The sequence below is a fragment of the Solea solea genome, chromosome 15 (assembly GCF_958295425.1).
Source record: "Solea solea chromosome 15, fSolSol10.1, whole genome shotgun sequence".
Lineage (NCBI taxonomy): Eukaryota > Metazoa > Chordata > Actinopteri > Pleuronectiformes > Soleidae > Solea > Solea solea.
Genome location: NC_081148.1, coordinates 14,991,002 through 15,017,116, shown reverse-complemented (window position 1 = coordinate 15,017,116; position 26,115 = coordinate 14,991,002). Strand labels below are relative to the sequence as shown.

The following is a 26,115-nucleotide window of genomic DNA, read 5'->3' as shown; positions in this document are numbered from 1 at the left end:
CATTTTGCATTTGACATAAATACATATATATATGTATATATATATATATATATATAGATAGATAGATAGATAGATAGATAGATAGATAGATAGATAGATAGACACACCATAGCTATCTCTGGCTTTGCAACCAATATTTTCATGATTACATATGCAATCTTTGTCATAAATGTCAGTCAACATAGCCTCCCATTCAACTGCAAGATAAATATTTAGTGAGACACATTGTGATGTGACTATGGTGGTTTTTCTGAGCAGTGCTTTGTTTAGTGTGGATCCTCAGACAGGGCTTTGATTTGGATTTAAAAAGCATCGCGCCGTAAGTATTATTTTCCAGCAGGATTCCTGTGGGTTGTAACTTTGGGGAAATGTGTTGCAGCGGCTCCCTTTGTTTACTTTGCTTGATGTAATAATGCCGTCCTTTGGCCCGTCCACTAACACCAGCGCATGCCTGTTTTCTGCTTGCTCAAAGCAGCAGGAATTCCTTCCTGATCGCTGGCTGAACTCAAGTTAAATAGATTCATTGCAGATAAATGTTCAGATGTTCAAAATCTTTGCACAAATGTGAACGACTGTGGCTTTTTTATGTGTCAACAAGTGCTTTGCAAGATAATTCTGCCCATATACAGGAAAGTAATTCCTATATACTATACTATGACCTTTCTTTAAAAAAAGGATAACATAATAATAATAATAAAAAGGTGAAAAGCTTTTTGATCTCCTTGGTATGCGACAGTGTTCTGAAACAAATAATATAATACAGCACAAATGTGCCCTCACTCGATGTAAATGTCAGTTACTGACAGAAAATGGGCAACACTGCACAACTTTTGAATACAGATGAAATGAAGAAGGGGAAAAGGCTGGCTATGACAAAGACTATACCTACAATACTCGTTCAAGGAATTTCAATTTTAACATTTTGTGGAATTTTCATTAGTTTTGTCATAATAACTTGGTCTGAATGTGCTTTAGGACTTATTTCAGCACACAGATAACCCCAATAAGTGTCAGTGTAAGTGTCCTTAATATGAGGAAGTAGAGAGGTCCTGAATCTGAGTCTGCTGTCTGTGTGGTCACATCTGTTCAAACCACGCTGGTAGTTTTGCGTTGCACACCATTAACAAGAGCAAGAAGTTGTTTCCACAGAGATTTGATGGTATGCAATACTAAAGCCACCCCCTAAAGGCTTGCTGGGCCCTTGGGGTGCACTCTGCACCCTGGCCCCAGCTCTCTCTCCTTTAATTGCTCAGCACTCTTTCATCTCTTTTGACTTGATCCAAACCAAATAACATTATGCTGCACATTATGATTTAAGAATGTGCTTGTTTTGGTCCACCCATACAACTTCTGGGAGTGTCCGTTTTAGATCTATATATAATGATATATATATAACGGTATAGTTTTGAGATTATGTGCTGTATATTACTTTATTGCATTGTGTACAAATATGTTCCTTATATAATACAAGTTTTGCAGAGTCATAGGGGGAAGCAGCAGCATTGGGGAATGCTATATAACCCTATTGTTTGCAGTTGATTTCTTAGGAAAAACTGATTTGCCTGTGGCATAGCAATGGCTTTTCTAAGGTTTAGAGTTTTGAGGAACAAAGAAGAATTTTATGGGATGTAAAAAAGATTTGGACTTTAAGAAATAAGTGTAATCACCTAGGCAGCTCAACATTCAGTATCTTACAGAATCATTCTTTACAATAAAGGAAAGATGTTTCTTCAGCCTGACAGGCTCAGCAAAAAAAGATATGATGATAATCATAGTTCAGTTCAGTTCAGAGCGTTATTGTTAAGAAGGGGAAATGTGTTTTGCATTTGGCTGTACAATCATAGGCTTGATTTGCAGCTGTGGGATCTGAACTGCCCTATGAATATCTCTTAAGCAAACACTGATTAGATATTGTTAATTATCTGTCTTGGCCAAATGGGGACATGAAGGAAAATATAACTGGGGACAAAAACATGGCAGGCACTGGATTTTTAAAACACCACACTACAGTTTACAGGAAAATAATCATTTCAGATTATTGAGTGCATATTCCAATAGGTCAACAAGATCCATGATTTCAACAGAAAAGGTAAGAATACACTCACCTCTCTCACTCACTCACCTCTTATTTATTTTTGGGAAGAGACAGAAACATCTGGCACCAATAGATATTTTTGTAATTTAGGATTGACTGGCTTTTATTTTTGTGTGCATTGCAGCCAAGAGATGGCCTGCATTATTTGCATTTCATATGATTTTATTTTGTGCAGCTCCATGCACGTGTACCACTGTTTGCACTGGGCGCACTTCCTTAGCAACGTCTATCTGAACCAGGAAGTGCTTCAGTGTGTGCGTGTGTGTTGCAGCCAAACAGCTCTGGGATAGCAAAGCAGTTAAAGTGTGTCGCGGAAAAAGAAGATTCACGACTCCGTTGTTCTTTTGTTTTAATTAAACTTATGTCTGGTACCGTCGAGTTTGGCAGGTTAGCAGTTGTGTCGCTGAGAAAAACAGAGTGAAAACTGTAAGTGAGAACTTGTTTTGGTTGAATAGCTGGCTGTTAGCTGCTAAGCTAACGAGTTAGCGTCACTTGAAATAACCTATTCGTATTAAATATTACCACAATATTGTATTCGTTGAAATGAATCATAATGTCAAAACAAGTGACACTCGTGACAGTGTGATATAACGCGAGCTTTAAATTTCAAGCGTAACGATACGTTAACAACAGAAACCGTTTGGAAAGTTGATAACGTCAAACTACGTTAACGAGGTGGTTGAGTCACTCATTTTCGAGTCTATTTTTGGATTAGGATTTTTTATCACTGCGGTCAATTAATCTGACATAGCCCAGGTTTGAAAATGTTACTGTACCGGTGCCTGCGTCAGAAAAAAATGACGAGAACAAACATATTGATGTTTACATTTTTAACGAATGATATTTTCGATATGTTGATTCCATGTTTAAAGTGGCCAATCTTAACTGTTTTATTAGAAATGTGAAGGGTAAATTGGCTTTATTTTGACGAATGATAACCATTATTTTCCTTTAAAACGTGACGTATACCGTGTTTTATTCTACTCAATATTTAAAAGTGATATCGGCAAGTTCCTATTGTAAAACATGCATTTGTCCTGTATTATCTGTGAGACTTATTGTTTGTATTCTCTTTTTTTTGTCACAGTTCTACCATGAAAATGATCTTCTTACCACTGTATGATAGGCCATGATAGGCTTGTCAAATTATGCAGGGGTTATGGAAGGTGTAATGAATTCTGCTGAAGAGCAGCAAGCCTCATCTCCCCTGACCGACTCATTGTCCAACAAACAGGAGTCAAGCCAGAATCCAAAGTCAAATGGAGTTGGTGGATTTGTTTTAGTGCATGCAGGTAAATGTGCACATGTTCTCATAATTCTGCATGTGAATATGCTGATTAGTCACCAGATACCTGATGGCTTCCCAGATTGGCTTGCACACATTTAACAAGTAGTATTAAGAAATAAAAATGATAACATCACTTAAACATACCTTACAGTTGTGTTTCCTATGGGTATTGATGCATTCATGACACTTTAAGAATGGTCTCACACTGTGTCCCCACTTGCTTTCAGGAGCAGGATACCATTCTGAATCTAAAGCCAAGGAGTACAAGCATGTTTGCAAAAGAGCATGCCAGAGAGTAAGTTCCCAACATATGAAATAATTTTCCCTTTAAAACTGAGTAATGTTAATTTAGTTTTAAATATGCTGGTGATAACAAAAAACCTCACTTCCACATATTTGGTCGGTGTAACCGTTTATAATTAAATCTGTTTGTCTGTCTGTTAATGCATATATGGCTGTGTTTTACTAGTGTTATAGAGTGTATATGAACAGCTGTCTTTCTGTATTGACAGCGGGATTCCACATGTGTATTTGCTGTTGCACTCAAACATGAATGATTTTTGTTTTGAAGTCATTCCAGTTTTTTTGGCTGTATTAAAATCAATTTTGCTTTTGAAAAGCTCATTCGTTGGCAGTCTTAAGACAGGTTCTTTTCAAGAATGATTTGTATTAGGTTTCATTCATGATTTGTTTTATATTAATTTTCTTTGTGTTATTTTGTGGCAAGATATTCATATTCGTATAAATAACGTATTCCAGTAAATAGTGTTTTGTTATCATGTAACTGATAAACATATTTGCCGTTAAAGCTATTGTGCTTTTCAACAAGAAGTTTGTCACTCACAGGCTGTGGCTCAGCTCAAAGCTGGGGCACTTGCAGTGGAAGCAGTGGCTGCAGCACTGGTTGAACTTGAGGTGAGTTGATTATGATCTAGATTCTTTTGACTTTGTATTGTTTCTGAATTACATCAGGACCAAAAGAGTGACCAGCAGTTGTTGTTACATTATCTACAGAAGAATACCTTGTTTTGCTCTAGATTCTTCATGTTGTGATTTTTTTCTCAGGATTCTCCGTTTACAAATGCAGGCATGGGCTCCAACCTTAATTTGTCAGGGGAAATTGAATGTGATGCAAGTATCATGGATGGGAAGTCACTGCATTATGGAGCTGTAGGTGCTATTAGTGGTGAGTTACTACATATGTGACAATATAAATGTGGTTTTGCTTGTTTTGTCACAATGAAGTTTCGGCACATGGATGTAATTTAAAATAGGCATGTCACATTTTACCGATTCTGATATGTCAGGGCTTTCAGACCAAAAATGTCACAAATCTGTATTTTTAAATATAGGCTTATGCTTTTATGGCCTGTCCACTTGTCCTGTAGTATGACACTTGACATGCAATGAAAGTGAAAGGCTGGGGGAAAAACACAAAACTGCTAGTTACAAATATTCAATCAAATGCAAGTTATTGGAATAATCCCATACACATTCTTTATGACTCCTGTTGTTTCTGTTTAGAATTCATAGTTTTGCCCATATTTGTTTGAAATAAACTGAACATTGACTTCCTTCAGGTATTAAAAATCCAGTCTTGGTTGCAAACCGTCTACTGAATGAAGCACAGAAAGGAAAACTATCGGCTGGCAGAATTCCCCCCTGGTGAATATCACAGTTATTAATTCATGTTGTATTAATGTGACTATATCATCTTGCTAGTATTTCTTTGGCCTTCCATCAGCTTTTTAGTGGGGCGAGGAGCACATGATTGGGCTGTCAGCCATGGAATACCATCATGCCCTTCAGAGAAAATGGCCACCAGTGAGTTTTGTTGTGCTGATTCAGAAAAACTCTGTCAAATAATGCAGTTCTTTGTAGCTGAGAAACAAAAGCATATCAACTTACAGTATGTATAGCCAGTAGAAAGAGTATGTTTTGTCACACACAGAGTTCAGTTTATCTGCGTACAAGAGGAACAAGAGAAAGATGGAGCTTGCAGAGACAATGGAAACAGGACAGACCAAGAAAAGGCGACAATCAAGTGAAAATGTGAGTACTTTAAGTAGAGTAAAAACACCTATTTTAATGGCATTAAATGCATTCTTTCTCACCCACATTATAGTCACAATGGAGCCACCTCTTCTGGCTGATTTTATTACTGTGCTCCTGTATAAACATCAGGTTTAGTCTCTTTCCCACATGTGCTGTACCAGGCAGAAATGTGATAATCTCTATTTGGGGTACATCAAATCATATAATAGGGTTTTCACAAATTGTTGTTGATAAAACAATAAACATCCACGTAGGTAGAGGAGTTACATGTGCTTGCGAGTTGTGCAGAAATATGTAGTATTCAAAACTGTGTCATGTTGAATCAGACCTCAGACTTCTGACAAACAAAAAAGGGGGAACAGCAATAGAAAATGGATGCGGTCAGTTTAACAACACCTACAACTCATTTTGCTGCTTTTAAAACAGAATCCAAATTTCCCAGGACATGTGGCATTAAACTGAATGTTAGAAAAACCAAGCAACATCAAATAGAATATGGATTATTATACAAGAAAGGAATTAAATGATTCAAGGCCCATTTTGACAGTTATGGTCTCATGTTCTGACATCAAAGGAAATGGCTTTGCCAGGTTGCACAGATGGTTCCAAGAAATCCAAAAAGTGTTGACAAGAGTAAGGGCAAAGTTTTAGCGCCCTGAGCCTCACAACTGGGGAGATGCCTGATGATGAGCTGAGCTGAGCTGAAAGCTGCTCAGAGCACACTCACCGTGCTCTACAGTCACCAGCAGTGGCAGCAGCCCAGAGAAGGGTGGGACAGTTTATTTTGGTTCAGATGTACATTGTGTTAAAACATGTGATTGGCCACAGCCTGTAATGCTTCACTGGACCTGTTTATGGACAGCATATTGTTTATATAGTTCGCTTCCATCAATCCTGAGTATTAATGATGCGTCCATAAAAAGAAAGACTAACAACTAAGATGGACTGTTTATTGACTTAAGCATGCTCTGAGTAATAAATGATTGATTTTTGTGTCAAATGGAGAGTTTGGCCAATTTAAAGTTTTGACTTACCCTCTTGTTCTCATGTGTCTCTGACCCACTAAATATTTATACATGGTCATTTGTGCAGTTAAATTACCACCGACTAATACAGAACTAATATTCAGACTGACTGTTCACACACATTCCATGTTCAGACTTGGGGGTGTGGGGGTTATTTCACTGGAATTTCTTTTCCAACTGATCTTTAATGTTTACTCTGCCATTGACATAATTAATAGGACGTAACCTATTTTTCCATCAAGAATGGCGATTAGAGACATTTGGGTTTATCAGAAAACACATTGCAGCAAACAATGAATTTAAACAGTCTTCTCATTATGCTGCTGTCTTTTTGCCAAGCAAATCTTTCCAATACATTTTTCCAGTTCAGTGAAGTCTTCTGCCTCATAAATGTATATGTTGCTGTATTGTTTCGTGAAATCTAAAGCACATCTTCATGATTCAAAAAAATCCCCTCGAGATTTTCAGTCCATATTTATTATAGATGTTCTGCGATTTAATGTCACTGATAAGGAGTGACAAGATATGCAGCATTTCAAAAAAAGTTGGCTCTGGTTGGCTCTGGCCTGAAAATCTTGGAGACACAGATGAGAGATGTTATTTTTCCATTGCCTTTTTACTTCAGGGTTCATTTAAATTAAGTTTAAATCTGCAATCAGGTTAGGACAACAGCTGATTAAAATTTTAAAAAGCTAAATTCTTTAATGAAATATGAAGGAAGATTCTTCATTTTTGTGGGAATGTCCCTAGTTATAGATTGTATCTCTGCTTCAGACTATGTATGTTTGGATTTGTTAGCCTTCGTTTTGCCTAAATACACACTTGAGAATGTTTCTCTGTTGAAAAAGGCTAATATAGAGAATATACAGAACACACACACACATACATGTATATGTATATGTTATCTCTTCATGTGATTCCTCTACTTACTTTGATTTAGGGAAATGGTTCTGGGTGTCTCGACACAGTGGGAGCTGTTGTGGTTGACCTGGAAGGGAATGTAGCTGCAGCGGTGTCCAGTGGAGGCCTGGCCATGAAACACTCTGGCAGGGTTGGCCAGGTAGTTAATACAATTATTTCATTTTGCAATGAGTCCTTTTTTTAAATGAAATTTAAAATCTGCAACAAAGACAGTAGTGTACAACAATGTTATTTTTGTTTGATTTACATGTAATGTTGTTGATAATAGTAGCTAAAAAATGTTTGTTGCTGTTTGATGTAATTAACACAGCTATACTTTTTGCTCATGGCGGCCAGCTCACACAATATAATTCACTATGAACAGCCTTATGCACTGTCTCTGTTAAACAATTCTCTTCTGGAAGTCTCTTACTTTGAGGCAGCTGCAGCAACTAACTCTACGAGGTTACATGGACAGTAGCGCAACTGTAAAAATCAGCAACTTAAACATCCAGTTAAATTTAACTTCTGTGTCACTTTGAATCAAAATAAAAACGTTGAGGCTCAGAGCAGTGGAGTACTGAAACATTTTGTTCCAGTATCCACACTTATTATTTAAGATTATGTAATATTTACAGTATTTTCTGAACTGCTTTGCATCTAAAACATTTTGATGCTCTCTTTTTTTCCTCAGGCTGCTCATTATGGATGTGGGTGCTGGGCTGAAAATGCCTGTAATATGAACACTTACTCTACAGCAGTGAGTACCTCAGGTATACTACTGTGCACTCTTCACAACGACTACTCAGTTGTGTGTATCTGACTTTCCCTCTTTCTGGTGATGTTTACCAACAGCCTGCCTTTTCATTTGGAGATTATATGAATCGGAGATTATATGAATATATGAAAAAACAGATATTTCATGTGAGCCCCTTATTGTGCCTCAGTGAGTCAAACTACAGAAACCATGATAATACTTGCCAATAACCTCCAACTATCCCTGCTACGTTATTCTCAACAGTCATTTCCTCGGCTGATTGAGTCATTGTTCACCACACTTTGTTAGTCAGCTGCATGCCAGGTGCATTGCACAGCTCTTTGGATTTGCAATGACATTTGATATAAGACACCTGCTACAGATACGATAGAGGGAGAATTGCTCCGAGTACAGAAGGATGGTGATGGATAAAATTTACAAGTCAGAACACAGTTTTGGTGGTAGAGAGGGAGTCGTAGTATACCTGGCAACAATTCTTTTTCTTTCTGGCTGTCCACCACCAAGGAATTAATTAGTGATTGCTATTGTTTGCCTTCATGCAGAAGTGAAAACTTTAACTTTTTGAACTGGAAATTTAGCTGGGTTTCCATAATATTTGTGGTCACCAGGATTTAAGTTTTTATGGTCTGTAATTGTTGCTGTTCAGGGATGGCATCAAATGCCCAGATTTAAATCTTGTAATTTAGAGTAGCTGGATTATTTGCCCTGGAAATAAAAACTTTGTTTATCAGTGGCATGATGATTAATTAAACGATTTCAGGAGCATGGAGGGAATCTCCTGAGGCACTGTCTCTTGTGGCTATAAACTATATCAGAGAGTGAGACAGTCTTTGCTTTCTGGAACAAAAAATGCACATATTCTTCATCTGAAAACAAATGTGTTGGTTGTGAGCCAGTTTTGTATGTGCGGCCGACAGGCTTTAGTGCGGTTTATTAGCCCACTTCCTTAGGATGTGTAGACATCTGTGACATAGCTTCTGGGGAAAATTAAAACCTTTTGATGAGGATGTGAAGCATAATGCATCACAGTTCATATGAGCTAATTTGATGAGACTGGCTGAGATTTAAGTCGTTTGGTCTAATTATAAATCCAGCATTTTGCACGGCAAAGCTCACCTGTTTATATGATAAGCAGTCGGTGAGAAATTTAGATTTTGGTCCATCCGTTATTTCAGTAAATGAAGTTTACATATTTGTTCTTTTTGTACTTCCACTTCATCCTGTTTTCCTATACTGTGGCTTTGCTTTTGATGTTACTGAAAAAACATTCCTTATGGGTATGGGGAGCATAATGTGTGTTCCAGTATGACACCTGTTTTTAATTTCCTAACATGAAAGGCATCGCCATCAAAAGAAACAGAAAAACAATAATTTTCGATCTGACACGAGGAGTATGGTCCTCACCCTATACGTCCTCCTTTCTACATTTGGTCTCACCAGCACTCCCTTCCCTTCCCTCCCCTCCCGTCATTCCGGTCTGATCTATAATATGTGGCTCATGTGGATCATTGTTTTATGTGTTGACTACTTCATATGGCTTTTTCTTTGCTGTGGCCTGTGATTGAACAGCTCATGAACGTCACTATTTAATCTCGGTGCTTTTGGCTGTGTCACATACCATATTTCTGTTTGTTGGTCTCTTGATTTATCATGCATTTCTCCTCTGTTGCATTGCTGTTATAGTCTTGGCTTCTTACTGCAGTTCCACCTCAATTGTGCTTGTGCTGCCATAATGCCCAGTTCCCCTGAGACCGAGTGAGTTATGGTAAACAGTGCAAATAGCATAGTACCTGAACAAGCCAACATTCTGCTCTCATTAAACAAGAACTTCAAATTGTTCCAGGCATCTGGTTTCCACAGTTACCAACCTGCGTGCAGTTTTGTTGTAGTTACCTGATATTTTATGGGGTCTTCAGTTGTGTTTACAGAAACAACAAGACAATATACCCAAGTCTTTATGGGTTTTCACAGGAACTTTTGCCAGATGTGTTTTGTTTTCACTTTTGGATTTCCTTTTCCCTCAGTAAGGGCAGAGTTTACATAAAATAAAAAATATAATTTCAAGCAGGCTGCATGCTTTCAATATCTGTAAAAGTCTTAGCAAAAATTAAGTATTGGTTTAATGTTGGTCTTTCAAGCAGTATAATTATATAAGAAGATTCTTACATTAAGGGAAAGGTGAACCATTGGAACAAGCTGCCTGTTCTGTTCAAATGCTTTACAAAATTATTTTAGTATTATTAAAATGTTTGTACATAACCTTTAACACACATCTACTGTTGGAGAAATCAAGATAGTACTGTACTGCACTTCATTCAACATGTAGTCACTTATACCCTACTACTGTTTCATGTCTTACCCCTCTTATGTCAGTATGAAAATAGTTTCCTCTTGTTAGCCCTCTAAATTTAAGAAAATCATATTTTTAGCATTTGGTCATTGTGGTGTACCTGTTTAAAATTGTGGTTTTAAAAAAAATACATATTTTGATAACATGTGCATTTAAACCCTTATAACATACAATGAATGTAATGGTGATACATGTTTCAGGTATGTGTGCACCCGCTGCAGTAGGCCAGTGAGAGTATGGAGTTTAGAGAATGGGAATTAATACTGGGTGGTTGCTGTTTCAAATTCCCAGACCAGCTGGGAATCTGGGCAGGGAATCTGAAAGGGAAACTCAACCCTTTCTTCAGCAATTACTGTCATTGTGCCCTTGAGCAAGGCAGCTGTGCTCGGCAGGCCCTGTGGGCTGTCAACTTTACCTAAAATAATAAAGGTTACTTACACAGAGAAATATTAGCCAAATTGAATGTTAGTGTTTTATGAGCTGTAAAAGCAAATCATTTAGTTTTTTTTTCACAATTTCCATTATGTAACATAATAAGACTTTTTCAAAACCCTCTTAATGGGTTTTGAATGTTGAATGTTGTTGTAGTTTTAATGAATGATGATCAGGACTTTTGCATACATACTCAAAATTAACTCAAACATGAAGCTGTATAACATTACAATGTTGTTTTAAAAGTTAGATTTTTTTTCATGCACAGATTCGTGGGTATGAATGGTTTGTAGTTCATGTGCTGGAACTTCCTCCAAAATTATTCTCTGGAGACCTTGTGTATTTGTTGGTTACATCAAGTTCATGTCACAGGGTCAGCTGTATCTGTGTCTTTTTGCCAGGTTGTGGAGAGCATCTGATTCGCACCATGTTGGCACGGGAATGCTCTTCTGCCATGCAGTCTGAAGATGCCCACCACGCACTGCTGGAGACTATGCAAAACAAGTTCATCAGTGAGTCACCTACATGTGGCTGATCCCATCCCCATTTTCATACACACAGTTTTGTCATCCAATAATGTGTTTGCATGAAAAGTTATGCTTGGAGAGAATAAAACTAGACAAACAGATGTGGCACAGTATAAAAACAACTGGAAACATTGGAAATAATAAAATGAAAGGAGATTGCTTTTCATTTATGGTTGATTTTCACTGTTTAAACTGAGCCTTTGCTTGGTCCACAGATCATAGCTGACAGCCACAGATCATTTTGGAAGACATGATTGTTTTGATGAAAGTTGATGTGAGGATGTCATTTTTTTTTGCCATATTCTCAGAAGTGGTCAGTTTTAAGAAGTCTTGTTAACTTGCTGTGCCTATGAATGGTCACAAGGATAGCTCAGAGAAGACAGCAGAGGAAAAAGTGTGGAAACATGTGGTGGTTTTTGCCTTCTTCTGGCCTCCTTTAGAAGTCCGCCCCAGCCTTGTCGTGGACATCTGTTACACCGAGACATTTGGACAGACTGGAATAAGTCAATTTGAAGTTAATTCTTCTGTTGTTTCCTTTCAAGGTGCACATTAAGTTAAGCAAAGCTCCATAAATCCTGCAATGATGACAACATCTCTGATGTGGAGGCCTCTTTCTCTCTCCATGTCCATGATGGTTCTCTAAATAGAATATATTTAATGAAAACAAATATATATCAGTGAGGTGCTTTTAGATCTTTTTTTTGTTCATTATACAACAAAAATAGTTTGAAGGTTATGGGTAAGATGATGGTGATCATTTAGGCAAGATTTAAACTGCCAGTGATGCGTTCAATAAGGAACACTATGAAACAAGTATTAGGAACCACCACCTTATTTATGCATGAGCTTCCATTATTGTTGGTGCCAGATCAATTTATAGAGTGAGTATTAATACCACACTGAACTTCCGTAATCTGTAAAAATAACATGTTTTTCTTTTAATTGTTGCTGAGGAGACATCTGAAAACATGCAGTACTTGTTACATGCAGTACCTGTTAGTTTCTGGGGGGGGGATCGACATGGGTCATTGAAAGTGCTTGAATTATGTGCAAGAAAGAAGTTGATATTTAGGTAATGTCTCCCACCGCCAATGTGCCCTTGTTTGTTGTGATGCCACCTACTGTTTCCCTGCATTGCTTGTTGTGCATAGACTAGGCCTATGCAGAACAAACGTCGAGTCGTAATTAGTAGCGGTGTTGTGGGCACTGTAGGCATGCAGAACAATGAGCGAGTAACGTTAGGCAAGAGAGAGCAAATTATGTGATGCCTAGGAAATGCAAATTCCGAGATCTCTGGCTCACCATGCTGTAAACCAATAAAAGTAGATACTGTGGGTGAAGTGGCTCTTAAAAGTTGCCCTCCCATCTTTAGCTGTGTTAGCACATTTGGTCCTTGAATTTGAGGGAAATGTTCCTGGAAAGTCATTGAGAGCACTTGAATTTGATGTCAACCAAAGTTTGGGAACCCTGAATTACACAATCCACATTTTTTTTGTAAACACAAGAAGTCATTCATGTTTGCCTTTAAAGTTTAATCTGGGAACACGTTTTTTGTTCTGAAAAGGAAGATTACAGTGTGGTGGGTTAAAAATACACCATCTGTCACTAATCTAAATAAAGCCAGCCTATTCGAATGGAAATTAATATTATAACAGTCTGCTAAATAAAATAGATAAATGAGCATGCAATTATTACTTTAACTTGTTTAACTTAGTTTAACTTGAATTTGACTTGTAGATCATCTTAAATTGAGTCAATGTTTTTTCTTTTCATGTGTTGTCCATAGTTTAGTGTTATGGCGATTAGAATTTGAATTGTACAATCGATAATATTAATTAGGTCATGTTTATCATGATTTTCCTATTTTCAGTGATCTCATGCATGTATTTTTTTGTGCGTGTGTCTAGGTTCCCCCTTTCTGGTTAGTGAAGATCGTGTTTTGGGTGGCGTGATTGTGTTGCGGTGCTGCCGATGCATGGAAACTCAGCCATCTCCAAATATTCAGGGTATCCTGGGTAAGATATTCATCATTTCAAGCTTGATCACACTCAAACGCCCATGCTACAGTTGATAGCAGGCACGTTATTTGCCTGCTAATATTCAAAAATCCAAATAGTCAGGAGGGCGGAGGCACTGCAGCTTTCCTGGCGGGTGGTCTGTGTTTAACTTGCACAATCAGGCTCTGGTTTCACACCCTTCATCTCAGATTCAAACGCAGACCTCCCACTATGGAATCAACCACTAATCTTCGGACAAGTGGAGGCCTTCTGAATACTGCCCAGTTTGGCTGATTATATTTGTGGATCTTGTTTCTTTACCTGAGTGCTCTTCCTTCTGTTCCACCATCATGGAATATTAGTTCTGTCTAAATTATAGCTCTGATATAGTATGTATGTGAGTTTTATCTTTGGTCTTTTTTTTAACGTGATGTAGTTCAAACCCCAACTTCAATGAGACCAGTGGTTTGGATCAAGTTGACTGTCAAACTAGAGTAGATGTTTCTCCTAAGGAGGACATCTTCGTTTCAAATTAAAAATGTTGGCAAATGTGAAAGGCTTTTGTTTATACACTAAAGTAGTCCTAGCAATAAAATGTCCCAAACTTACTCCGAATTATGGGTCTTGTTTTATTCTGTTTAAGGGCCATTGTCCTACAGCAGAACATGGACTAACCCAGATTACTGCAGACTGTGAAGGGATCTGTGTTGATTTGCAAGGATAAACATTATGTCAATCACATCCTTGTTGTAGCCGAGTTTCTAATCCTACCCACAAGTTGTACTTTTCCCTGCAGTTAAGTCACAATTGCAAGTCATGTTATTTCATAGTAATGGCATGCTTTGAGTTTACTGCAGTTTAGCAAGCATCGGCCAAACTTTCTCCTGAGGCAGATGGAAAAACTGTTAATTTTTATGTATGTTTTGACTGATCTTAACTTTTGTAACATAATCAGCGCTCTCCAACCCTGACTACAATGTATTTCTATTGATGTTATTAAGTTTATACACATGTATGCTTATACTTAATTTTCTTCCTTGTAATAAACATTTTTATCTGCATTTTTATTTTTTACAGTGGAGTTCCTATGGAGTCACACCACAGAGAGCATGTGTGTTGGTTACATGTCTGCCCAAGATAGCAAAGCAAAGGTGAGTTTCCCCAATAAGCTTAACCAGCAAAATGGCTTGCATTGTGCTTCAAATCCATTTAATTTAGGTGATGTCGGAAATATAAAGATCCTCACTTCATGAACAAAACTTAACAACATGGTCCAGGCTCATGTGGTAGAGTTCACAAAACATACTGATTTTGCTTCTGTTATTGACAGTTGATGCAATATATTTGATGAAAATGACTCCAGACTAATAAATGTTAATTGGAAAAGGGCAGATTTGTGACCAAAATATGATTAAAAAGTTGTGACTAATAGATTTATCATTGGACTTGTTAATTATTAAGTTTTAATATAACATTTTCACAATTCAACAGGCAGTTGCTGCAGGGTTTGTTTTTTGGTCTTGCTCACTCAATTATTGACCTTGTGACAGTACTGTAGAAATAAGGGGCCTCTAGTAATACACAGGGTGTAGCTGCTGCTTTTTACCTGTTTTCCCGCAAGTGTGTGATGTACAAGCTCACACTGTATTCATCAAATCCAACTCCTTGTTTCCAGCCAGCAGGAATTGTTAGTGTAGCAGTGAGTACTGAATCCATCACTGCTTTCTGTGCTGCAAATACTGACAATTTCAGTGTCACTGGAAGGCACAGGCAAGCCAAACCTCAGGTCCCTGTGATCCTAGGCATTTTTTTCCCGCTGCACTACCAGTGCCTGCTGTCTTGATTTACTGTATAGTCTTTTGGTTACCTCAGGCTTTTGAATTATTGTACTGAAAAACTGCAGGTAGACTTACAATAATAATAATAATAATAGAAAATAAATGACTATATCGTCAATATTTGGGGTTGGCTTTGTTATCCATCTTCATGAATTAAAGGTGATCAGCAAAAATTGGAACTATGGGTATTGTGTGATCAGAAGTGGTCTCTGTAGCTTCTTAAGCAACAGGGTTTAATGCTCTGGGCTCCTGGCTCTAAGTGGAGCCTCTGTTCCTCTGATTTGTTTCACTAATGTATCGCTGTCACTCTGTATGAAGAGAGGGCACTGTTCAAACCTGGTTCAGATTTCAAAGTCTCTACCCTCCATCCTGCCTGCTGTCTGCTGCCTACCCATTCTTTTCTTTGTCTTTTGGTCTATCTCTCTCGTCACTCCCCCTCTCTGCCTCTACCTGGTCCTAAAGTACCCTAAAGTTTACTGAGTCATGTACCACTGGGGATATCAGTATCAATCTGCATATTTGTTCGATGTGCTCTGTGTGTCCAGCTTGGGGTGGAATGTGAGTGAGCAAGCTCGCCTTTCTCGCCTGTGCCAATGTAATGTGGTGTTTTTTCAATCAACAAATGTTGCTTTTCTTTTTGAATTTACATTCTTATATAATGCACAGTGCTGTGCAAAAGTCACAGGGCGCAACCAGCTTTGTTGTTTTTATGTCTGTCAAGTTCTTTGATTCTTGGAATTTGGATTGGAATGATACGACTGAAAGTTGGTCTTATATATTAGCCAACTCATACGACATGTGTATGTCTTGAGTAAACCTTATTCACAGCAGATATTTTTCGACTTGAAATAGTAGGTCTTTAATAACATAACATTAATTAAGATTCCACTCCAGGCTTAAGGGAGCCACAGTGTAAGTGTAGGTAAAAACATTTATTTTCTAAAAAAAAAACTGTATATATGTTTCCCATATTTTCTGGATGTGTTCCAATAAATTGATTGAGGAATAATTATACTGTAACGTCATTATAGCATTGCTAAAACAACAAACATAATTAGACTGTTGCATAGTTCTGTATATTCTTGAAGGTTTAGTGGGCAGAAGGCGAGGGTTATTTTACTGGCAGTATATTGAAGGCTTAAGCTATTTGTTCTTTATGATGTGTAACCTTAACCATAACTAGTTAATGCGCAACACTAACCTTAACATGACCAAAGTTATCAGAAATGAGGTTCTGACTAATTAGGAGCAGATTTTGATCCCCATGACGAGATTAGAAGAGGTCCTAAAGAGATAACAAATACAAGTTCACACACACACACACGTCTATTTAAAAAAATAAATAAATAAATTGTAATTGATAAAATACATCATAGGCTCAAAGACAGCACAAAACCATTGGCAGGAACATTACCATATAGATACAGTGCTTCAAAGAGTCAATACAGTAGCATGCCATGAAAAATTGCGATAATTTAATGTATTGATATTTTATTACTCCTCAACATGTGACTGGTGTAGGTGAAGGTTATATGTGATGTTAAGCACATAATAGTGGAAAATCAGAACTAGACATATTGACCAGAATAAGTTGTTACATTTTCTGCACTCTTCTTGAAAAGAACAGCAATTTATAGCACTAGGAAGCTGTCCCTAATATTCACAATGTGGAAACATCTGGGGTCTGAGCAACAGAGATGCTTCAAAGTTAAAGCCCCTTTAAAGTATATTCTGGTGAACTAGTTGCCTAGCATCACTTCATTAAGATATGCATGCACTGCGTTGTATATAAAATTAATGTGCCCAGTGGGTGAAGCTCTGGGAATATCGTGTGTCAGTAGTGGTTTCTGGATCTCTTGGGAGAGGGTATCCACTTCCTTTGGGGGTCGGGGGGGGTGTCACTGATGACGCAGTGATGTGTAGAGTGCAACCAAGCACACAGCTGCTCCACCACCAAACCTCACACTGCGATATCAGAGAGTGAGCAGCTAGTTGTGTGGCTGAGGCTATGATGCCTGCATATGTCTCTGTGGATCTCACCATCTGCACACCAGAGAATCTGTTCTGTTCAGTCCTTCATGTCTTCAGATTCGGTGAACAACAAGGTTTCCATTGGTCCCCAGATGGGCCCAGAGTATGCCACCACTCACTGCTAAAGGCAAAGGGAGAGCATCTATTTTTAACCCAATCTGATAAAAGTCCAACTACTCAGAAATGAAAACCAAAGTGAATTTTAACTCACTAATGTCTTTTGTCTTCAAATTCTGGCGACCATACCACAACGGAACAAGTAACAACAAGTAGTAGTAACTAAACCCCTAAATCACTTTTTTGAAAAGTGATTTAATGGATATAGTAATGTCATTTGTTGATCTAGGTTTAACTCTTCACAGTTTAGTCGAAATGACATTTTACATAAAAACCGGCACATCTACTGCCTCTCTGGTCAAACTTAAGCTACTGCATTCAAGTTTTGCATCACTGGTACACTGTTATTTTTTTGTGTTTCCAGTATGAATAGTACCAACATAACTGGCCCCAACCGTTCCATTTTCCAGTGCCCTTCCCTTGGGCTACCAGAGTAACGGTACAGTATGGGTGGAGCTTGACCCACAACAGTCAGCAGATTGTGTGAAAGTTTATTCTCATCTCGTCTTGTTGAGACAAACGGCCACAAAATGAGTAGAAAAAGACGAGCTGCTGGATGTCCTCCATTGTTGTGCCTTGTGTTGCGTTTGAAGTTGTTCTTCATTGTCAGTGCACCGGTAGAGCATCACTCTACGTATCTCGCTGACACGGCACAGTGTACACCCCGCCTATCAAGTAAAGGTACTGTTCTCAGTCAAAACGAAAGCTTCACCGAGGGCCTTACTGCTCCGCACCGCACCGTATTGTACCAAAGCGAATTGTACCATGATAACAACACGGCTTTAAGCAAGTTCTTGTGACAAATCCATTGACTGTGTTGTCATAAGTACTTTAAGAATTACAATTATTCCTGTTGCTTGAGTAACTCATCCACAATTAAGCATTTACACATTTTTATTGCACTGTAGATATTGCTAAAAATACAGCCTCATTCAAAAAAAAAAACTCAAGCAAGTTCAATTGCCTGTATCTACACTCTTTAACTCTTTAAGATACAATGACCTGAGAACCTTCACAGACACATAAGAATATGGAGCTGCTATTTCACAGACATTCCTCCCATTCCTATTGGCATCCCTCTGGACATTTCTGACCAGCCAGTGGAAATTCATCTTCTGCTGCTTTTCTGTGATAAGAACATAGAAAGGCTGGTAGACAGTAGCACGGGTATGTAGGGAAGAGGTCAGACTAGATTTGTATTGAAGCACATCTCGGTCTCTTTTGCAGTGCTTAAACCTTCAAATGTTTGTATGCTATTAATGATGACATCTTAATATCCAGGAAAATCCAGGAGAACATGGAACCATGCAGTGGCTCAGTCCTAAGTGTGTTGGACGTCAAGCCACTTTTTTATATTCTAGACAGAAAGTCCTTCTCTTTTTATTCAGATATTGTTTCTCTGAATGGTTACGTGTCCTTTTGACATAGACTGTAAAATATGTGTAGCAGCAGCGCTACAAAGGGGGAACATCTGTTTTTATTAAAATGCTCACCTGTGTGCACTGGATAGGACATCAGAGCATCAAGCCATGTTTTCTGGCTTTTATCAAATGATCAGGCTATTGTTTTATTGTTTGTCATTATTGGACAGATAAAAGGGACGTGTGGGACACTTCAACGCTGCCACCATGGCTCATTTCTCTCGTCCTGGGCATCATTACCACTATAAAGCTTTTCCAACTCAAATTGTCTAAGGCCAAACAAAATCAGATAGCATGCAATGCTGCCTGCTTTGTATATTACATGAAAAATGTTTTCCATTATAGTACATTTTGTTTTTATTAACAATCACATATGGAGAATAAATAGCATATGATTTTTTTTTCTTTTTTTAAAAGAAAAGAATGTCAAAACCACAACAGAAAACAGCAGCATAGTCATCGAGCTAAAATTATTCTTCGGACTACATTGTGGTGTTAATATGTGGCTTCTCTAGCTCCTAAACACATTCATATCACCAAAGAATGTTGTTTTTCTCCGAAAGATACAATAGAACTTTGTTTTTCACGTTATTTTTTGACTCAGCCATATTCCTCTAATGTGGTCACTTCAATCCCTGGGTTACAAGCTGACAACAGACTTACTGTAGGTTTGCATGGCTATATAGTCCAGCTGTCATATAATTCTACATTTCTTTGCCCCTACAGTAACCCACTGACTTCACCTTTGCTTCTTTTAACATCAGTTCCACAACAAGGATTCAGGATTAATTTAAACAAGTAAATTGCTATGGTACACTGTGAAGGAGGAGTTGCAGCCACCAACAACAAAAAAGCCTAAAGGGGAAAACTAGAGTTAAACTGTAGATTGTTTCCTAACTAACATCGCAATTTAAAACAATACAATTTGCAAATAGCAAATTATTTATTCAACACAGTCACAGCTGTTGGGAAAGCTCTATAACGTTTTAAATCTATTTCACCTTCGATAATGACTTAAATTGCATTCCGACTCGTAAAACCACCAGGTTTTTATCAGATTTAAGTCTTTTCTTCACATAAAATATAAAATAAATACATAAAAATCACAGTAATTTTAAAAGTTAATTGTAGCAGTCATGCCTCTGCCAGTTGAGATGTAAAATGCATCACTGTGTCATCACAGACACAATAACACAACACTGCTATGCTAAGAAAATCAGACCTGCTAGGCTTAATCAGCATTGTACTCATTTGACGAAGGTTTGGAAGTAACAGACATTTGTTTATATTGAAAAGTTGCTGCAAAGTTGGACCAAAGTCTCACATGTCTCATGCATGACTCCTGAGCCTAAAGCACTTCCCTAAGCATTCTCACTACTGTGTCTCTGTAACCTGGAGTTATGAACTATTGTGCCACAGCTGGTGAAAGGCGTACAGTCATGGTGTAATATCTTACTTGTTTGGTTAGTGAGCCGTTAACTCGTGCTGCTTACTCACATATGTTGTCCATTCTGTCAGACTGAAACCAAAATTAAGGTCTGAACATGTGGCACGAGGGTGAATGTAGGGGTGAGGTAGCGGACACATAGGTGTCACTGTCACACATGTTTACACATTTCCTGCCAAATAAATGAAGTCACAGCTTTTTTTTGTGCCAAGTAGTGTATTTTCCGCTGTGTATTCAACGTAGTAGGAATTTTTCGAGGAGCATTGCAAAGCTCTTTGCTGCAGACATCAAAAGGACAACATTTTAGTATGTCACCATTAGTCGATTATGACCCAGCTATGGAGCTTCACTCGGAACCGTTTAAACAAGGCCTTTCTTTAACCTCATCTTTAGAAGATGAAGGGGAAGAAGATGAACACAGAGAGGGGTTCTGGAGGCATAATAACCCCCAGAGTGTTGCCATGTGTGCATGGCCTTGTCTGGCTGTTGTCCCATTGTAGTGACAGCAGTTGCCCTTGGGCTGCGAGGGGCCATAGCTAAGGCCTCTACGTAAAAAAAAAAAAAAAAGTCGAGATGAAGGCTCCTGCAATTGAAGAAGTGATGTCTGGCCATTTGAGTGGTCTGCTGAATGAGTGGATGGATTCTTCCCTCAAGCGAGAAGAAGGAGGATGACGACCATTATTGGGACAGGGAGCGTTGGTCACCTTTGATCCCCCAGTGGAAGTATCACTCCAGTCTTCACAGCTGTCTTTGCTCCTTTCCTCCTCCTCTCACGTCACACCATCTCTGGTCAAACACAAAACACTTGCAGTTTGTTCCCTTTTTACACTTAGAGCCAGGTCCTACTTTCCTACTGTGAGTGTGCAGAGGTTTGCTAGGGTCCGCCTGACTTAAACTTTGTCACCCGCCCATTTCTGCATTTCTCCGTGCAGATCCTACATGGACAAACATTCAGTTTGATTTCGTGTTAACCCTTTGCCCCAACTGTATGCTTCCTGTAGCTCAGTAATTACCAGTCCAGTTAGTGGCACGCTCTTATTTTTAGTCCAACTAGACAACGAAGAAGATGTAACCATGGAAACTTGTTTCAGGTTATATGATGAAGTCCACCAGTATCCGCACATGTACAAGTCAGTGCTCAAAGAATACAAGGAAATACAAATGATGGCAATTTATTGGTGAGAAGTGGCTGCTGCTGGAATGGAATATGAGACTGAGTATACATGCGTGTAACACTAGACTGCCGTAAACCCTCATTTAAGTATAAACTAATTGTACTCGCATGCAAAAAAAATGTGAAGCAGCTCTCTGGGGATGCAGGACGTGGCAAATGTGCCACACTTATTGGTGAAGTTGCATCATACAGCTGAATATTCCTCACCTCAACCATTCCTTCCCAGTGTGTTGGACAACCTACTGTATGTAGGCGGACAGCATCAAAACCTCAAAACCTGCTCATGAGTTGAACAGCAAAGATGGGATTATATTAAGAACAACCTGCCAGGAACAGATGTTTTACACCATGTTTATGTTCCCTTTTACCTTTATGTCACTATGCCTGTGTTGCTTCTTATGGATGCCTATTCTCATTATGTGTGTGTGTCTCTTGTTACTTCACCCTCTGGAGTAGGAGTGAAGTTTTTTTTTTTTTTTGTGGCTCTACGTGTCTGTCACTTGCACTTCTGTCATCTCTGATTGCCTTGTATTTGTGTTTTTTTTTAGACACACATATCCAGACTACCACCGGGGACTGTTCCTGGACAATCTTTGGCCATCGAGGGAGGTGTGTGTCGACTGATGACCGTAGTGGAGTGATCTATATTCGCCCTTCCTTGTAGGCGTCTTCAGCAATACCGTACACCAACACACATACACCACCCACCCCTCCTCACTATTTTTTCTTTATGCCAGAAATAATGAGCTTTAGCTGATTCAAGTTTAAAGAACAATGCTAGATTTTTGGTGCCAATAAATATTTTTAGGGAAAGAAATGAATCAACACATCAGATGATATTCATATTCTGTAAAGGTCATGTAGTGAAAATTATGCATTTTGCTCTGTGTTTAAATCTTTTCTCTTCACCTGCCTAGAGAATATAAATGTTTTTTTCTGTATATAAATATACTGTAAAGGTGGATCTTGTGCGCCTTGCTGGACAGTGATGATGCATCATGAAAATTTCACTAAGCATTATATTCCGTAAAAAAGATTTCCATTCACTCAGAGAACACATATGCAGATATTTTAAGATAATATCAGCTGATAAAAAAACAGCAAACTGATTTATTGACTGGGCTTTAGTTTTTACTGGTGTCCCGAAAAGGAGGGAGGGATGTTAGCTTCTACATAGTGCACTTACAGGACTTCCCTAGCCAACATCTGCCTCCAGGATGTACTCTATGCCAACTCGCCCCTGTCTCGCCAGTGCCACTGGGATTATTCCTTTTGTATATAAGCTATGGTTTAGGAAAACAGGGTGGATGTTGAATTTGTTTTGTATTGCTAAACTAAAGATGTGACTATTTTCAAACTTTTAAGAGTTTTAACTGCTAGGCCTTATTTTGTTCTTGAAGTAACTTTTCATGGATTAAATAGATGTCAGATTGCACCTTGTGGGAATGCCTGCTACGCAGAAGTAGTTCTCATGAATGAAGCTTTTTATAGCGAGAGATTGAGCAACGACGATTATAGCCTTTTTATATCGTTAACGTGTACAGGCCAGCTTCCATTTATTTATCCTCCAGCGTACTCCATAATGTAGCATAATATACATCTTACCTGTAGTGAATGATACATTTTATAACCATCTCAGCCACTGAATGCTTTGCTTCGATCTGTGTAAAATGGGTTAGGATTGCATGTACAATATACAGCTCCTATTCTCCAACAGAAGTGATGACGAAGCAGGAAACTATTATACATATATCTATGTATAGATGTGTGTATTCAGTATATACAGCATGTGTGTGCGTGTGTGTACTCACTCTACTATAGACATATAGAGCTCAGGTAGCAGCATTTGACCCTACCAACCGCCAGACATGACTGTTAGCCATCAGTTTATTATAACAATTTATATTTGTATCCTCACACTGACAGAGACATGTATTTTCTTGCCAATAAAAAGCTAAGAGATAATGTATGCATCAAGCCCATAGAATTTCACTTGAAATGAGAAATGGCTATGGATATTTCTGTTTGGATGATCAGATTCTATGATTGTGCTTTTTCACTCACTCACTTCTAAAAGATTCCAGTCCTCAACAAATATTCTTTACTTGAAAATGCAGCCAATAAAAAAAATGGTATAAGCTATTGAAGGTGACATGTGCACAGCTGTGCTCAAGAAGTAAATAAAATCTATGTTGCCCCGTCTGTCTTTTGTATTTTAAACTCCATAACAAGAGAAATATTCCTCGGCTGTACCTTTTCCGTAAAAAGACACATTGCTGTTGCAAATTGCTATTTGGAGAGCAGTGATTGTAAACCCTAACAGACAGCATGAATATCATAATCTGAGCGCTGGACCACCAAAATGTATAGTCTGGGAATAAATTACATGCTGGGGAGCAACTGGAGTGTAGAAAGAATTTTGCCTAAGGACTCGTGAGCGCTCAGTTCGAAAATAGTGAGGTTTGTTGTTTTGTTTTTTGGGTTGTTTTTTTTAAATGTTGCTGACTATTAGTATTGTGTGCTGTGCATCTCTATCACCCACACACAACATTTACAAGTCTCCAGTGTTCAAACTTCCTTTTTTAGTGCGTTGGTTTAATTCCTCATAAATGTCGCCTCATCGCTTCAGAATAAACGAGGCAGTTATTTCTATCTCATGTATCTCTACAGCAGGAGTTTGTCCAGCTGCTGGCCTTGGATCTTGACCACTGCAGAGTCGGAGAGGAATGTGCAATAGAGATGTTCATGTTTGAATAGAGGAGTGCCCCCCCCTGTCAGTGCATCACGTCTGGTTGTGGGATGGTATTGATGATATTCAGCTGTTTTGACTGTCAGGTGTAAGATGTCACAGTCTTTTGACATCACTAATGTGTAACATGTATTTGACAGGTCAGACGAGGCACGAGAAGGTTGGTGTTGCTGGTGTTGCTGTGCATGTTTGTTTTAGATCCACAGCCTCGGACCCTGGTTTGATCTTGATGGCCCATCTTAAAAGGAGACGTCTGTTACCTTGCCCCTCACCCACACTCAACCATCCTCCATTAGCTTGATTATGTGTTATTACAGAGCACTCTCTCCCTCCCCCCCCCAAAGCTAATCTGTGTTGCTGGGAGACCCTCGGCCGTATTCGGCACAAAACCTTCCCCTTCAAACATCACCCCTCTCTGTCCTGGATCCTCTTAGCTTTGAAAAAGAATCCTGGGTCTTAAAAAAAAGTGGACGGGGTCCTGAGCCATTCAAGGTGTATCCAGTGCCTCGCGCTCAGCAAGGCTCTTAAATGCAAAACAGACGGTGGAGCAAATAAAGATCAAAGGAAGCAGCCTTGCCTGTCTGGCCTGCTGTCCTCACATGCCAAGCGCTGCTGTCACAGTGAATCACTGCCATGCAGCTTCCGTGCTCATGCTGACAACCAACCCCCCCCACCCCCCCCAATCCCTTCCCGAGCCACCAAACCCCTCTGCACGGTTACAGCCTCTCTGTGTTAGTGTCTATAAACAAACCATACAGGGTATGTAACATGTTTTGATCCGGTGTTGATATCGATAGCTGGACTCCTGGAGTCAAGAACGATGCTTTTTCAATACAAATTTTATTTGATCCGTTTAAACACAAGATCTGACCAACATACTTTCATTCCTTCAACAAGCAATACCCAGCCTTAGATTTGGTCAATACCACAAAAGTATGGAAGTAAGTAACAAGCATTTAAGAATTTGTCATGGTGCAGAATTTCACCCTGCCTGCTTTTACTTTATTTCTCATTAAAAACATGAACCTTTCTGCGTAATGATCTGTTAGATTATAAATAGCATCCTCTTCTTAAAGTTAATTTGGGTTCGACTGAAACTGACTAGCACATGATGCAGGCAGAGCACATAAAACTTGGTGGTTCATCAGTCATAAGTTGAGCGCGGTGAAAAGCATGAGTGAATGTAACGACGCTTGTATGAGGTGGCAAAGCTGATTTTTCTTTTCCTCTGTTGTCCTCGTACATCTGACAGCTCGAGCATGAGAAGTTCAAGTGTTTCGCCTAGAGTGGCATAGACGACATTAGCCAGAGGAAGTTCCCGCTTAACCAAGAATGGCCGTCTAACAAGATCATGTCAATCGCATGGTGATACTACTGTACATGTGCAAGTGAATTTGAGCGTTTAGTAATGTGCTTTGTCCCTGCAGCATCTCAGCAATGTCCTTGCGGCCGGCAGTCTGCCCTCTTAGATGCTTCACAGCTACTTGACCTGTTTGTTCAGCTGCACACCCAGGCACATGTTTACCCCCACCACCTTCTCCTCCCTTGACTTTCTGTGCCAAAGCTGCAAGCCTGTGGTAGAGTACCAGCGGCCCTGCCCCTGTTTTGCTCGTAGGACGTTCGGGGGGGTGGTGGTGGGTGGTGACTGTGACAGTTGAGAAGGAGGGACAGCACGGCAACTTGATAAGCAGCCTCCTGGTCCAGGTCAGCTATTCCAGATTAGAAGACCAAAGAAAAACCTTTTAATTAGCTTTGCCGTGCAGTTAGGGCCCTGTGGTATTGCGGCCCAGACACTTCCTGCATTGTGCTCCACCACCCATAAAGTAGCAGAGGAGGGAGTGAGTGAAAGAAAGCAAGGGCATGAGGCTAAAAGTGGCTCTGCCACATCTGC

The 26,115-nt window shown here is 39.0% G+C and overlaps 1 protein-coding gene across 1 annotated transcript; it reads left to right on the top strand.

The window, feature by feature from the left end:
* Positions 1–2,341: 2,341 nt before the first annotated feature.
* On the top strand, positions 2,342–23,677 carry tasp1 (taspase, threonine aspartase, 1). Its single transcript, XM_058652246.1, has 14 exons — positions 2,342–2,521; positions 3,183–3,387; positions 3,611–3,678; positions 4,230–4,298; positions 4,449–4,569; positions 4,964–5,048; positions 5,128–5,207; positions 5,335–5,435; positions 7,404–7,523; positions 8,058–8,136; positions 11,325–11,435; positions 13,358–13,465; positions 14,525–14,598; positions 22,024–23,677. Exons 2-14 carry the CDS (start codon positions 3,225–3,227, stop codon positions 22,114–22,116), a joined length of 1,272 nt encoding a protein of 423 aa, XP_058508229.1. The 5' UTR covers positions 2,342–2,521; positions 3,183–3,224; the 3' UTR covers positions 22,117–23,677.
* Positions 23,678–26,115: the final 2,438 nt, after the last annotated feature.

Bases quoted from the DNA above. Each gene is read 5' to 3' on its own strand.
- tasp1 (XM_058652246.1), top strand. From the start codon at position 3,225: ATGATAGGCTTGTCAAATTATGCAGGGGTTATGGAAGGTGTAATGAAT. The intron at 3,679-4,229 runs GTAAGTTCCCAA...TGTCACTCACAG, and splicing joins GCAAAAGAGCATGCCAGAGA to GCTGTGGCTCAGCTCAAAGC. The intron at 7,524-8,057 runs GTAGTTAATACA...TTTTTTCCTCAG, and splicing joins ACTCTGGCAGGGTTGGCCAG to GCTGCTCATTATGGATGTGG.